Genomic DNA, 15,449 nt, shown 5'->3' with positions numbered 1-15,449 from the left:
TCCAATTCCTGACCCGTGCAAACCTGTTGTATTCTGTTCCACTAATGGGACTTTGCCTCCTGAACCAAATGCAGCGTGATCTAATCCAGGAATGAACCTTGGTCATAAACTCACTTTGGAAAAAAGTGTTCTTGGAAACGATCAAGGAAAAACGGCTGCCTGAGCAGATCAAAGGTCTTTTGCGCTTCCTTCATCCTTCCCGTAATGCTCCTTTTCGAACCTTTATTCATTTATTTATTTTATTTATTCTTTGTCCAATATACAATACATATGGAAGAGAATAGACATTAAGTAATATATATAAAGATAGAAAGTAAAAAAGAAGAGAAGTAGATGGGAGGGAGAGAATATATATGATATAAGAGATAAGGAGAGAATATATATGATATATGAGATAAGGAAAGACAATTGGACAGGGGACGATAGGCACATCAGAGCACTTATATACGCCCCTTACTGGCCTCTTAGGAACCTGGAGAGGTCAATCGTGGAGAGTCTAAGGGAGAAGTGTTGGGGGTTGGGAGTTGACACCCAACCTGCAAGGTGTGACATAGTGACACCCACAACGGGTGCTGTGGGGCAGTCCTTCCTTTCATTCAACTGCTTTGGAGGGCCCTGGGTAAGAGCGTGGGAAAGGTTTTGGCTGGCATCCTCCAAATTGAAGGCGAGCCGATTCCAGGAGCCGCAGAGGTCACTTCAGCCAGCCTTCGAAGGCAGGGAGGAATCTAACTCTCTCGCCGCTTCGTAATCCACTCAAAAATGCAGACCAGCCACATAGTCTAAATAACTGCAGCACAGTAAAAACCCAGCCATGGGGAGACCTAAGGAAGGGACGGAATCGGGAGTTCACAGCAGGCCAACACCAACTGGCTCCGGGGCAAAATGGCTTGTTGTTTTAGGGTAGACAAAAGGAGGCCCAGAGACAATGGGGAAATCCATTTATTATTATTTTTACTACAGTTCTGTGAGCGTGGCTGGGGAAAGGTGCTACAAAATCCCCATTCCCCTCCTTATTTCCAGGTTCAATCTCTCCTTGGACAGCTTCCAACCCTTGCTCTTTGTCTGGAAACCGAAACCCTGGTTAAGGAAATCGCAAACTAGGATATGCTGGTTTCTTTCATATTACGATGTCCACGAAATCTTTTGCAGAAATCAAGTTTGATGTGGGAAAATTGATACCCGGTTCTCGTTCCCTTTTGGAAAAGCCTGAATTATTTTTTTAATTAAAAAAAAATATTTGTGGGGACTATGCTCTCTTTGTCTCTGTTTTAAAATGATAATTTAATAGAATAATCTTTTCGCTCGGCTGCCTGGAAATCTGCGTGAGAAGGAAGGACTTTTCACCTTCTGCTGTTGGGCCCCACAGAGTGGGTCTTCTCTGGGTCCCGTCAACTAAACAATGCCACTTGGCGGGACCCAGGGGAAGAGCCTTCTCTGTGGCGGCCCCGGCCCTCTGGAACCAACTCCCCCCAGAGATTAGAATTGCCCCCACCCTCCTTGCCTTTCACAAGCTTCTTAAAACCCACCTCTGCCACCAGGCATGGGGGAATTGAGATGCTCTTTCCCCCTGGGCCTTTACAATTGTATGTATGGTATGTTTGTATGTATGTTTGGTTTTTTTATATTAAGGGGTTTTTAGTATTGGATTATTACTGTATACTGTTTATGATTGCTGTTAGCCGCCCCGAGTTTTCGGAGAGGGGCGGCATATAAATCCAATAAAACTAAACTAACTAAACTAAACTAAACTTAGAACGTGGACTCCAAGGGCTGGAAGGGACCGAGAGGTCATTTGTCCAACCCCCTACTCACGGCAGGAGATCCCTATCTGGCTCAAATGGTCGTCCAGTCTATTAAAGTGTATATTTAGGGCCTCAGATTAGCTGCTGATGCTAGTTACCTAGCAGGGGCAGGTAGAGCTGAATTGACAGAGATCTGCTTGGTAGCCAAAACATTAAAAATAATTATTGACTCAGAAAGGAGGGGGAACAAATACTGAAAGCTGGACTGGGACATCTGCAAGCCACTGAGCAAACAGCCGAGGCCTCAGTCCTGCTCTGTTTATCCAGCCAGGATTCCTCAGCCTGACCTCCAGGTTGACCCCGTTGCTAACAGCAAAGCCCCTGGGCAAACCTGCAAACTGCTTTCCCCCACCTTTCACACCCCGGTCAGTGTCTCTTCGAGAAGCCATAGAAACAGGTCGCCTTAAACACGACCTAAGCAGAGCCCATACCTGCTACAACGTCCTTCCTGTCAACAACGACTTCAGCTTCAACCAGAACAACACACGAGCACACAACAGATATTTAACCTATAAAGCCCTTCATGGCACCAGACCAGGGTATCTACAAGACCGCCTTCTGCCGCACGAATCCCAGCGACCGGTTAGGTCCCACAGATTTGGCCTTCTCCGGGTCCCGTCAACAAAACAATGTCGCTTGGCGGGGGCCAGGGGAAGAGCCTTCTCTGTGGCGTCCCCGGCCCTCTGGAATCAACTCCCCCCGGACATTAGAATTGCCCCCACCCTCCTTGCCTTTTGTAAGCTCCTTAAAACCCACCTCTGCCGTCAGGCATGGGGGAACTGAGATACTCTTTCCCACTAGGCCTTTACAATTTATGCATGGTATGTTTGTTTGTATGGATGTTTAGTTTTACAGTAAGGGTTTTGTAGTTGTTTTTAGTATTGGATTTACATGCTGTTTTTTATTACTGTTGTTAGCCGCCCCGAGTCTACGGAGAGGGGCGGCATACAAATCCAATCAATCAATCAATCAATCAATAATGTAAACCACTCTAAACTCGACTGCAGGAAATACGACTTTAGTAACTGAGTAGTTGATGCCTGGAACTCACTCCCTGACTCTGTAGTATCATCACCAAACCCCCAAAACTTTACCCTTAAGACTGTCCACTGTTGACCTCTCCCGATTCCTAAGGGGTCAGTAAGGGCCGGGCATAAGTGCACCAGCGTGCCTTCCGTCCCCTGTCCTAATGCTTCTCTCTTGCTAGTATCATGTATATGAATGTTATTATATCTTTGTATACCACCAATGTGTATTTGACAAAACAAACAAACAAATAAAAAATAAATAAATAGGTTTTAAAATAATTTCTATCCTTGGACTGTCAGGCTCCTAAACACAATCACTCCAGGTGGAAACGTGGGGCTACTTTCTCTTTTGTCTTTTTTTTAAGTATATATTTTTTATTTTTTCCCCTTCATACACTTCAATATAATGCCCAATATCTTCTAATTCCAGTCCACTAAAATGCAGTTCTTTGTTAGTAACTCTTATATAATCCCAGCAACATGCATAATTCAAAATTGTTAATTGCTCTATAAATCCTTTCTCCCTTATTGCAAAACAAAGTTTTTTCCCTAATCTTATCCTCCAGCAATCAAGATCATCATGTATTACATTTCCTCATGAATGTTCCCTCAAATATAAAATGACAAAATAAACAATATTTCTAATGAACTGCCAGGCCCATGTGCCTCTTTACACATGTTACTTAAATCTAAAACAAAACCCCTATATATCAAATCATAAACATTGAAAAAAAAAGGGGGTGGGAGACACAACCAAAGGCTACTTTGCCTTGTATTGCACCAGTGAGGCTAAAACCAATGTTGTTGTATACATCATGCATAATGACAATAAATGCTATACTTTACTAGACCTCCAGGGATTCCCTAGGGTGGGGCAGTCTATCTGCAAATGCAGTGGCAAGATTGCAGGCTAAGTGCCTTGACCTCAGAGGGTCAGCCAAGGCAGAGAACTGGACACAAAGGAGGGTAAGGGTTTATAAGGCTGCTTTCCACCCCTCTCCCACCTCCCATTTCCAAGGATGGTTGTGTTGATGGGACCTCTGGGTTGTGTTGATGGGAACTCATTACCGGACTCAATAGTGTCAACTCCCAACCCCCAACACTTCTCCCTTAGACTCTCCACGATTGACCTCTCCAGGTTCCTAAGAGGCCAGTAAGGGGCGTACATAAGTGTACTGGTGTGCCTATCGTCCGCTGTCCAATTGTCTTTCCTTATCTCATATATCATATATATTCTCTCCCTCCCATCTACTTCTCTTCTTTTTTACTTTCTATCTTTATATATATTACTTAATGTCTATTCTCTTCCATATGTATTGTATATTGGACAAAGAATAAATAAAATAAATAAATAAATAAACAAACAAACAAATAAAAAGTTTTGCCCGTCTTTGCAACTTTTAAGATGCCTGGACATTAACTCCCAGAATTCCCCAAACAGCAGAGCTGAAGCCACAGGAAAATGCTGCAATTATGTGCAAACTATATGCATTTTACAGGCTCCCTCGCCTTCCCCCTTGCTGCTTCACTTCCTGGGGGAATTTGCCCCTTGGCTTTTCCTACGGCGAAACGAAGCAGATGGAGCTGCACAATTCCTGCCCCTCCGAAATCAAGCCTTCCAAAGACCCCTCCTCTTGTAAGGACACAAAACGTAGCCCAGAAGCCATTGTTGGCCATCACGGGAATCATAGACAGGGACAGGAGCATGGGGGGAGGAATAGGCTGTGGATGATGGAACAGAGAGGAGGTCAAAGGTTAAAGGATTATAAGAAAATTGCCTTTTGGAACAATTAGCTCAACAGATTTGTAAGACTCAAATAAGAAGCGAATTGGATGAGCAGCGATCAATGTAAAGGTTATTGTAACATTTTAATATTACATGGAGAAAAGCTATATTTTAAAGAGGTTTTTGAATATATAAAATATTACACTGATCCCCCATTTTTCGCGGGGGATGCGTTCCAAGACCACCCGTGAAAAATGAATTTCCGTGAAGTAGAGGAAAGATATTTTTTAATGTATTTAACGAGTATTTGGACTTTTAAAATCCACCTTTTACATTAAACAGTCATTCTATAATGTTTCTCAGCTGGAACTACATGTGATATCCTACCAGTTTCTTTAATAGAGTACATCAGTACTGCAGAAGAATTTTATGAATTTTCAATGGATTTAATGGATTTAAGCCCCCTTTGAAAACCCGTGAAGTAGCGAATCCGCGAAAGATGAACGGTGAAGTAGCGAGGGATTCCTCTATATGTTTCTACAGTCCTTTTGTGAAAGAGATTGAATGATTACAAAGTAAAAAGGAATTTATTTATATGTTTAGCAATAAGCTTGATTTTGTGTTGGGAATTATGTACTGTATTGTTTTTAACTTTGTGTTGGAGAAAAAATAAAAAAATAATGACTCAGGGAGGAGGTCAGATGTGGGTAGGGTACAGGATTGGTCATCCCTATTCAAAGCCCCTGAACTGATGGATTGTAGGGGACGGACATCCAGCCAGAAGGATGTGGAGACATCTGCAGGTTGTAAGTTGGTTGTTTAGCAGCAAGAGAAAAGAAGAGATCGAAGGATGCTTTGGTGGCTCTCTAGCTAGCTAGAGATGCTCTAGGTGGGCCCTCCCCCCAAACTCACCCCGTACCTCCCAAAGCAGCTGAGAACTTCTCAAGAACTTTCCTCCCTGGAGAAACAGAGCTTTCGAGAACTGCTGTCTTGCCCGAGGAATTCAGCTCAGGAAAATGGGACCACAGATGTATCCGTTGGGAAAACCCGAAAATAAATAATAATAACCCGCCTCTTTTTCAGCAAACAGAAGCAAACAGCAAGCAGAAGCTGCTTCAGGAGAAAACTTGGGATCCAAGAGACACTCAACGTTTGTCCTCCAAAAGAGCTTCGAAAACAGGTTACGTTTGCTTTGGCCCAAGATGAAAGCAGGGGAGCAGGAACATCTGCGCACGCCTGGAGGGAAATGTTGCCCTTGATGATGCCAACAACTCCTCTCCTCCAGCGACCTCAGCTTTGGGTCCCAAGGATGGAAACTTCAGATTGTGCAGAATGCAGCTGCGAGAGCAATCATGGGCTTCCCTGAATATGCCCATGTTACACCAACACTCTGCATTGGTTGCCGATCAATTTCCGGTCACAATTCAAAGTGTTGGTTATAACCTATAAAGCCCTTCATGGCACCGGGCCAGATTACCTCAGGGACCGCCTTCTGCCGCACGAATCCCAGCGACCAGATAGGTCCCACAGAGTGGGTCTTCACCGGGTCCCGTCAACTAAACAATGTCAGTTGGCGGGCCCCAGGGGAAGAGCCTTCTCTGTGGTGGCCCCGGCCCTCTGGAACCAGCTCCCCCCAGAGATTAGAACTGCCCCCACCCTCCTTGCCTTTCGTAAACTCCTCAAAACCCACCTTTGTCGTCAGGCATGGGGGAATTCAGATATCTCCCCCTGGGCCTATACAATTTATGTACGGTATGTTTGCAGGTATGTCTGCTTAAAATGGGGGTTTTTAACTATTTTAAATTTTAAATTGTAAATTATTAGATTTGTCATGAACTGTTTTATTGTGTTGTGAGCTGCCCTGAGTCTACGGAAAGGGGCGGCATACAAATCTAATAAATGAATAAATAAATAAAACCCAGGTGAGGTTCGCAGGAGGAACAAAAGAATTACGTTGCGAAGGAAATCTGAGATCCAGAAATCACCCCCGAGTTACACACCAACATGGATGTCCACAGGATACGGTTACAAAAAGTCCACCCACATTTATCTGCATCATGTCCACATGGAACTTCAATCCCACCTTCTTGGAGCCTCTATCTTGCCTTTTTGGGAAGACCACCCAGCCCACCCAGCCCATGAATGAGCCTTCCTGGCAAATATATGAACATATGAAGAACGGTTGCAGGAACTGGGCATGGCTAGTTTAACGAAAAGAAGGACCAAGAGGGACATGATAGCAGTCTACCAATATCTCAGGGGTTGCCACAAAGAAGAAGGAGTCAAGAAAGCCCCTGAGGGCAGAACAAGAAGCAATGGGTGGAAACTAAACAAGGAGAGAAGCAACTTAGCACTAAGGAGAAATTTCCTGACAGTCAGAACGGTTGACCAGTGGAACAGAAGTTGCCTCCAGAAGTTGTGAATTCCCCAACACTGGAAGTTTTTAAGCAGATGTTGGATGACCATCTCTCAGAAGTAGTGTAGGGTTTCTTGCCTAAGCAGGGGGTTGGACTAGAAGACCTCCAAGGTCCCTTCCAGCTCTGTTGCTGTTGTTGTTGATATTATTATTATTATTATTATTATTATTATTATTATTATTATTATTAATTATTTCCCTGCCTTTCCCCTCCTGCTCTTTCCATTGCACCTGGGGACCGAGCAAAACCAGCCACGGTTGCACAATTGCCACTGGCATCATTTGCATGGCAATCGAAGCGCCATGCGTGGTGCATGGGGTATTCGCGAGACACTCCAGACGCAGGGCTGATCTTAACCCGATAGGAGCGGGATTATTAAGCGTGATTAAAAGGCCGCGTCTTGAGACAGCTAGCTAATTGCTCTCCGTGACAAGGGAGGCTTAAGTAGGCCATGGGAGAGGCAGGCGTTCGGTCATGAAGTGGCACTTGGCAGCTTGGCTTGGTGGTGTACGTAAGCCACTCCGCCTCCCAGGCGTGCCTCGGTTGCCAAATCCTCCAAAGCAGGTTGGATGGCTGTGCCTTGACCTCCCATGGAGAGGAGGCCCTGTTCAATCATGATCGCCTCGCCCAGAGCGCCATCTTCCAAGCCCTGGAATGAAGGGCGCAGTCGATCAAAGCAGCCGAAAGACTGTGGTTGAGAAAACGTGGTTGAGACAGCCGGTTCAAAGGGGAGCCCCTTCCCTCCCGGTTGGCAAGCCCCCAAAACAGCTGGAACCGCTGCCAGGTCCCGATGCATCTCGAGTGCAACAGGTTCACATAGGGAAAAGGTGGTCTTTTCATCAAGATCGGTCGAGTTGGGCATGGTGACCATCTATATCTCAATGCCTTTTAGATGCCCCTTGGCCTCCTGTAGTCCATCTGGTGTGTCCTGGGTAGACACAGGAGGGGTCTGGACTTCTTTGCCCCTGTTTCTTGGGTCAAGATAACTAGGTGGGGCCTCTTTGGCCCCACACATCCTGAGCATGGCATGTGAGAGCCACAGGCACTGCCATCATTCCTGAAGGGTGGTTTTTCCAAGGTTCCCCTGCAAGACCACTATTGGAAACTGGGGAGCAGAGCAAACCAAAAGACCCCAAAGTTTTGACTATTCCAGAGTCCAGATTTTGCACTATGTATTGTTTGTACACTGCAACGTCATAGCTTATCTCAGGACTCAAACACAGACCCAAGTATGTTCTGCTGGGTCGTTCACACACACACACAAACACGTGTGTCTGTGTGTGTGTGAAAGAAAGATAATTCCTAGCACAAACAGCTCTGAACTTACCATATTTTTCAGAATCTAAGACAGGTGTGTCTTATACTTTGGATGTAGCTTTTTCGAAGCTTTTTCCCCCAGCCCCAACTAGGTGCTAACGATCTTCCCAGCTCTTACCTTGCAGGTTCTTTCATTGTTACTCACTGCAAAGAATGTTTTCCAAGCCCTAAGCTTTTGCAGGGGGGTTTTCATTGCTCTAATTTGCTCCAACTGTTTCTTTCCCGCCCTAACCAGGTTCTAACCATGTTCCCATCTCTTACCCGCTTGCAAGCTCTTTCATTGTTACTCTCTCTGAACAAGGTTTTTTAAAAGCCCTAACCAGGGGAAAAATAATGTGCTGAAGCTGACCAGACTAAGGACGCTGGCCAGATGAATATCTTTTCCCTATTTTCCTCCCCAAAAGCTATGGTGCTTCTTATACTCTGAAAAATACGGTAATCAGCTCCTATAATGTTTTTCTCACGTTTTCCTTGTTGCAACTGGTGCTCCATTGCAACAGATCAGAACCACCCCGAAACCTTCGCTCAAAACTGGACCCTGCCTCTTCCCAGAGACCCCCAATAACTGCATTTTGGGTTCTCCCAGGTGTCCAACACCTTATTCTGCACCAGCGCTTCGCACAGTCCACTTGACAAGATCAATCAAAGTCAAAGCCACAGAGACTCAAGCGCCATTAAATCTTGGATCGCTTTAGGGAGTTCCACAAATCCAGCCTGTTTGGCTGGTTCACTTTTGGCATATTGTGAGGATCCAGAATCTTGTGACTGTGGTGTGAAAATGGCAACGTGTCCTGTAGATTCTTTTTTTAAAGAAAAGGAAGTGATATTTTTTTTCCCCTTTGAGCAAGAAAAACCAGGTTAAGTCTTGGCTGTAAGAACCAGAAGTAACCGGCATTGAAAGTTTTTAGACTTTTTCTGTTTTTCTTTTTGTGTCTTTCTGTTGTTGTTATTGTTTGACTGCTTATGTGTAGCTGTTGGGTTGGTTTGTTTTTAACCGTGCAAGCAGCTGATCTTTGTGCATGTGAAATGAGTGGCTGTCCAAACTCTTTCAGTCAAATCCTATTTTCTCACGGTGCTTCTGATCTTTCCCCCAACCAACCTCAGATTGTGTCCCCTTGTTCTTGGGTTCACTTCCCTATCGAAAACACTTCCCTCCTGGACCTTATTTAACCCTTTAACATATTTAAATGTTTCCATCGTGTCCCCCCTTTCCCTTCTGTCCTCGAGACTAGACAGATGGAGTTCCTGAAGTCTTTCCTGATACGTTTTATGCTTAAGACCTTCCACCATTCTTGTAGCCCGTCTTTGGACCCGTTCAATTTGAGCCATCTCTTTTTGTGAGGTCTCCAGAACTGGACACAGAATGATTCCAAATGGGGTCTCACCAGCACTCTATATAGCGGGATCACAGTCTCCCTCTTCCTGCTTGTGATACTTCTAGCTATGCAGCCAAGCATTCGACTCGCTTTCCCTACCGCCTGACCGCGCTATCAGAGAGACCAAATCCCATAGATCTCTCTCTCTCTCTCACTCACACACACACACACACACACACACACAAATGCCTTACAGAAGTCGTTTCCAACCTTGCAATTTTAAGATGTCTGGATTTTAACCCCCAGAAGTCCACACATCTTAGAGGTGAAGAAATGCTGCCAACTCAATTTTCACAATGAAGAGGCTGCCAAGATTTGGAGTGCAAAAATTCACAGAAAAAGGGGTCTCCTCCCCCTTTTTTAATGTGGGCTGCAATTCCTGGGGAAAGGAAAGGGCTTGCCTTGAACTCACACATTCCTATGGGCAAAAAAAAACCACACACACACCAAAAAACCCTCCTTCTTCCTACAATTTGTCAGACTCTCTAAAAAAGGGAAGCAGAGCAAGTCGGCACCGGCTCCCTTCTCTCCTTTCACCTCAACGTTTCACCTCAACTGCTCCCTGATCATGTTTTCAATTCTCTCCTGTTAATTTTTCCGCCTGCCTCCGTTTCCCTTTGACCCGTTGACTTTCCCGCTCTTGAATTGAACCTCTCGGGGCCCAAGAGCCGGCTCTTGGAAGAACTACGTTACTCAACGCAAAGCCAACTCCTGCCAGAAATATCATTGCCCCTTTTTCTCTTACGAGGAGATATAAACACGTCTTGCCTCCTTTCAGAGCAGATAGGGTTGCATCAGACATTGACCCCGTTTCTCCCACAAAGTGTGTAGAAGAAAAGTATTTTTCCAGCTCTTGGTTTTGAGAAACAGGCCCACCCACACAGCTGAGACCCAGATGGAAAAGATTTCCCTTTTGGAAAGGGCTGGGGGTTTCTTTTTTCCAGTGCAACATGGAACCAGGCCGCCTTAAAATACTTCGTTGCAGCAGAGGAGCATGGGTTGGGGTTCTGACTTTTAGGAATTGGGAGTCTTTGCTCCTCCTTGGAAGTTGAAGCTGCCCCAAACTCAACCTCTGAAAAGAGAGGGATGGGGGGGGAGTGAAGTTTGCCATGTCTATGGAGAGTCATCCAAGTCACGGTTGTCCCAGAGATGCTTTTTCAAAAGGCAACTTTTACAACTTTCAATAAATGCTGCTAAAGCCTCAAAAGAGGAAGAAATTGCCGAATCTGTAAAGAAGGGGGATAAAACCTTCTTCAGACATATTGGTGATAGGAAGAAGAAAAACTGCAGCATCACAAAGCAACAAGGAAGCACAATCTGAGGTCAGTTGGGGGAAAGATCAGAAGCAATGTGAGAAAATATTATTTGACCAAAAGAGGAGTTGATGCTTGGAATAAACTTCCAGCAGACGTGGTTGGAAAATCCACAGGAACCGAATGTAAACATGCCTGGGATAAACATAGATCCATCCTAAGATAAGAGACAGGAAATAGTATAAGGGCAGACAAGATGGACCAGGAGGTCTTTTTCTGCCGTCAATCTTCTATGTTTCTATGTATCTAAATAAGAGGTAAGACCAGATCTGGAAATACATTTAGTTCTCGTGGCTGAGGTCTCCTTTCTCTCTCTCTGCAGGTGGTTGCAGTGGTCATGGACATGTTCACGGACGTTGACATCTTCAAAGATCTCCTGGATGCGGGATTCAAGCGGAAAGTGGCCATCTACATAATCATAGACGAATCTAACCTGAAGTATTTCCTCCAGATGTGCGAGCGAGCCCAGATGCATGCCGGCCACCTGAAGGTAAATCAGTCTAGCGAAGGGTCCAGTTGAAACAGTTGTCCATGAAAGGGGGGGGGGAGAGAGAGATAAAAGACCCTTGAGGTGCTTAGCAGGCACCTTTTGCAGTCTGAGCTGATGTCTTCATTGGCCAATTCAGCGTATAATTACTGTCCCGTTTTGCAATAATTGCAACTTCCCCAAATTCCTTTAAGCCTTGGCTTCGGAGACGGCGGCGTTTGCCAGCCAATCCCATCCCTCCTGCAGCAGCCGCCACTTGGGAAGAGTCTCCATGGCACCAGTTGGCCGTGATATTGATCTCTTCCAAGCACGTTCCTGGGCTTTGCCTGCTTCCTTCCAACCAATCTTCATTTTGGGGGAAAGAAGGGTGGGCGTAAGGCCAAGGATGAGCTTTAAGCAATGGTGGGTTTCCAGAATGCTACATCACAAAGTGGCTGGTGACGGAACCAGGTTTGGCATAGTCTTAACATAATAATAATAATAATAATAATAATAATAATAATAATAATAATAATAATAATTTATTAGATTTATATGGTGCCCCTCTCCGAAGACTCGGGGTGGCTCACAACAATAATAATAACAGTGTGTCAATGTAAACAAATCTAATTTTTAAAAGCATCTAAAAAAAACATCATTTAAAAACCAAGCAACACACACATACCATACATAAAACTATAAAAGCCTGGGGGAGATGTCTCAGTTCCCCCATGCCTGGCGATACAGGTGGGTCTTAAGTAATTTACAAAAGACAAGGAGGGTGGGAGCAGTTCTGATCTCTGCGGAGAGTTGATTCCAGAGGGCCGGGGCCGCCACAGAGAAGGCTCTTCCTGGGGGCCTGCCAGACGACATTGTTTAGTTAATGGGACCCACAGAAAGCCAACTCTATGGGACCTTATCAGCCGCTGGGATTTGTGCGGCAGAAGACGGTTGCGGATGTATTCTGGTCTGATGCCATGTAGGACTTTATAGGTCATGACCAACACTTTGAATTGCGACCGAAAACTGATCGGCAGCCAGTGCAGGCCATGGAGTGTTGGAGAGACGTGGGTGAATCTAGGTAACCCCATGATAGCTCTCGCAGCCACATTATTATTATTATTATTATTATTATTATTATTATTATTATTTAGATTTGTATGCTGCCCCTCTCCGTAGACTCGGGGCGGCTCACAACAGTGATAAAAACAATACATGGTAACAAATCTAATAATTAAAATCTGAAATAACAGTTTTACATTACAAAGTATAAAAAGAAAAAAAAACCCAATAGATAAAATGCATACACACAGTCATATCATGCACAAAATTACATAGGCAACATTCTGCACGATCTGAAGTTTCCGAACACTTTTCAAAGGTCGCCCCATGTAGAGAGCATTGCAGTAGTCGAACCTCGAGGTGAACATCAGAGCGCGCTTGGTGATGCTGCTGAAAGAGATACAGGGCGGAGCACATGAGTTCTTCGCTCCTTTTGCCTTTTGCCCTCTTGCTAGACACACAAACACACGCATACATTCGATGGGCCCAAAGGTGAGACCTCTTTCAGCGTTGTTTGAGAGGCGGTTGTAAACAAAACAGCCACCTTTGCTTTGAGTTGCCCTGGAGGGAGGCCTCCTCTTGCGCGCATTCCAGCTCAGCTCTTTCCTTTGAACTCCAGTTTATGCAACTCCGCCTTCAGCACATAACGCCAACAAAAGGCCTGGCTGTAGGAGGGATTTGTTTATCAAAGCTCATAAGCTGCTCCAATCCCAAGCAAAAACTTGATCTTTGCTTCAAAGATCTGGAGATGTTTGCTCCTGTGGGCTCCGGAGAGACTCCAGGAAGCGGCATTCTGCAATGCCATCGAGTCAGGTTTCTTAACCTCAATAACTTTTAGTTATATAATAATAATAATAATAATAATAATAATAATAATAATAATAATAATAATAATAGCAACAGAGTTGGAAGGGACCTTGGAGGTCTTCTAGTCCAACCCCCTGCTTAGGCAGGAAACCCTACACTACTTCAGACAGATAGTTATCCAACATCTGCTTAAAAACTTCCAGTGTTGGGGCATTCACAACTTCTGGTAGCAACCTCTGGTCCACTGATCAACTGTTCCGACTGTCAGAAAATTTCTCCTTAGTGCTAAGTTGCTTCTCTCCTTGTTTAGTTTCCACCCATTGCTTCATGTTCTACCCTCAGGTGCTTTGGAGAGTAGGTTGTCTCCCTCTTCTTTGGGGCAACCCCTGAGATATTGGAAGGCTGCTATCATGTCTCCCCTGGTCCTTCTTTGCATTCAACTAGCCGTGCCCAGTTCCTGCAACCGTTCTTCCTATGTTTTAGCCTCCAGTCCCCTTATCCTGTTTGTGGCTCTTCTCTGCACTTTTTCTAGAGTCTCATCACCCTTTTTGCATCGTGGCCATGCAGCATTCCAAGCATGGCCTTACCGAGGCCTTATAGCGCCACCAAGGTCCTAATGCAGGCTGTTTATAGAGCAACCTGCATTAAGGCTGCAACCTGAGGACAAAATAAGTGGGAAGAAATATAACCAAGGGCAGGTGTTAAGAAGCAAAAGGCCACGTAGCTAATTAAAAAAAACCACCGTTGGATTTTCCCATCTTTATTGTCTTTCGTGTGACTACGCTCACATTTCAGAGGTTCTGAATTCGAGAAAGGCGTTGGGTTGGTGTGAAAAACCAACAAACGCCAGTTACTCATCACGAAGAAGGTTATTTTAACAGTTCTCGAGAAATTCTGTTAAAAAATTGGGTCAAAGGACAGCAGAGAGTCTTCCAGGGAAAATCTCCAGGAAGAAGGTGGAGACCAAGCGCCCGTGTTTACTTTTAATTGCTCTCATTCCAGAAACATATATAATATATATTGTCATTCTTCAGGCCCTTCCTCACCCAGACAGCATTTTAAGGCTAAACGCCTTGCTTTGTTCCGAAGGTAATGAATGACGTTAGGTTTATTCTCCTCCCGTCTATGGAAGAAAAACAAGCACAGTCCTTTGAAAATAAGGACAACTGACAACAAAAATGTAGTTGAGGCAGCTGTCTTAAGTTAGAGCAATTTGTTGATTGAGATGACCGGAGCGGAACAAAACCAATGGGAGCAAACAGACAAGACGGAGTTGTTGGCAGCAAAGAGGAACGGCGTCGGCGACTGGAGCCAAAGATTGAGTCACTGGGCAAACATGTCCAGGAGATATTTCCCAGGGTGCCGGGTGGCTGACCCCTCGCACCTGTCGGCTTGGCCAGGTGTGATGGTGACGAAGCTCAGGTGTCCTCAGATGGACAGCGAGGCTGATGGGAACAGAGCGGCTTTTTCCCAAAGGGAATCGTGGAATTTTAGGACCTGGAAGGTGGGACTGTGTGGACTTCAATGCACCGAATTCTGGGGAACGAAGCCCACAAATCTTAATTTAATTTAATTATTTCAACTTCCATGACGCCCAATGCCATAGGACTTGGGATGGCTCACAACAATAAATGGCTATTAACTCTATATATTGATCCGTCATTTTTCACGGGGATGCGTTCCAAGACCACCCGTGAAAAACGAATTTCCGTGAAGTAAAGGAAAGATTTTTTAAAATGTATTTAATGAGCATTTGGACTTTTAAAACCCACCCTTTGCATTAAACAGTCATTCTATTACGTTTCTCAGCTGCAATGACATGTGGTGCCCTACCAGTTTCTTTAATAGAGTACAATAGTGCTGTAGAAGAATTTTATGAATTTTTAATGGATTTAAAATTTGTAATAAATTTAAGCCCGCTTTGAAAACCCGTGAAATAGCGAATCTGCAAAAGATGAACCGTGAAGTAGCGAGGGATTACTCTATTTGAATGCTGGGCCATCTCTGGTCACTTCAATGATTTCATCTCTTCTCACAACAAAATACCTGACTCCGCCAGACTTGAAATTCTCCAATTAGACAACTTAAAACTCCGTTGTCTCCGTTCTGACTTAACTATAGTTCATAAAATCATA

The 15,449-nt window shown here is 44.7% G+C and overlaps 2 protein-coding genes across 5 annotated transcripts in view; one reads left to right on the top strand and one right to left on the bottom strand.

The window, feature by feature from the left end:
* SLC5A10 (solute carrier family 5 member 10) overlaps positions 1–15,449 on the bottom strand; it is a 66,028-nt gene that overhangs the window by 24,758 nt on the left and 25,821 nt on the right. The gene's annotated exons all lie outside the window — the stretch shown is intronic.
* FAM83G (family with sequence similarity 83 member G) overlaps positions 1–15,449 on the top strand; it is a 35,703-nt gene that overhangs the window by 9,770 nt on the left and 10,484 nt on the right. For both annotated transcript variants that reach the window (XM_070761448.1, XM_070761446.1), the window contains exon 2: positions 11,302–11,469. In XM_070761448.1, the coding sequence (XP_070617549.1) occupies positions 11,302–11,469 (168 nt within the window). The remainder of the gene's footprint in view (positions 1–11,301; positions 11,470–15,449) is intronic.

This window comes from Erythrolamprus reginae, chromosome 9, assembly GCF_031021105.1.
Source record: "Erythrolamprus reginae isolate rEryReg1 chromosome 9, rEryReg1.hap1, whole genome shotgun sequence".
Classification (NCBI taxonomy): Eukaryota; Metazoa; Chordata; class Lepidosauria; order Squamata; family Dipsadidae; genus Erythrolamprus; species Erythrolamprus reginae.
The sequence above is the reverse complement of the archived record's forward strand: the minus strand, read 5'-3'. Positions and strand labels throughout refer to the sequence as shown.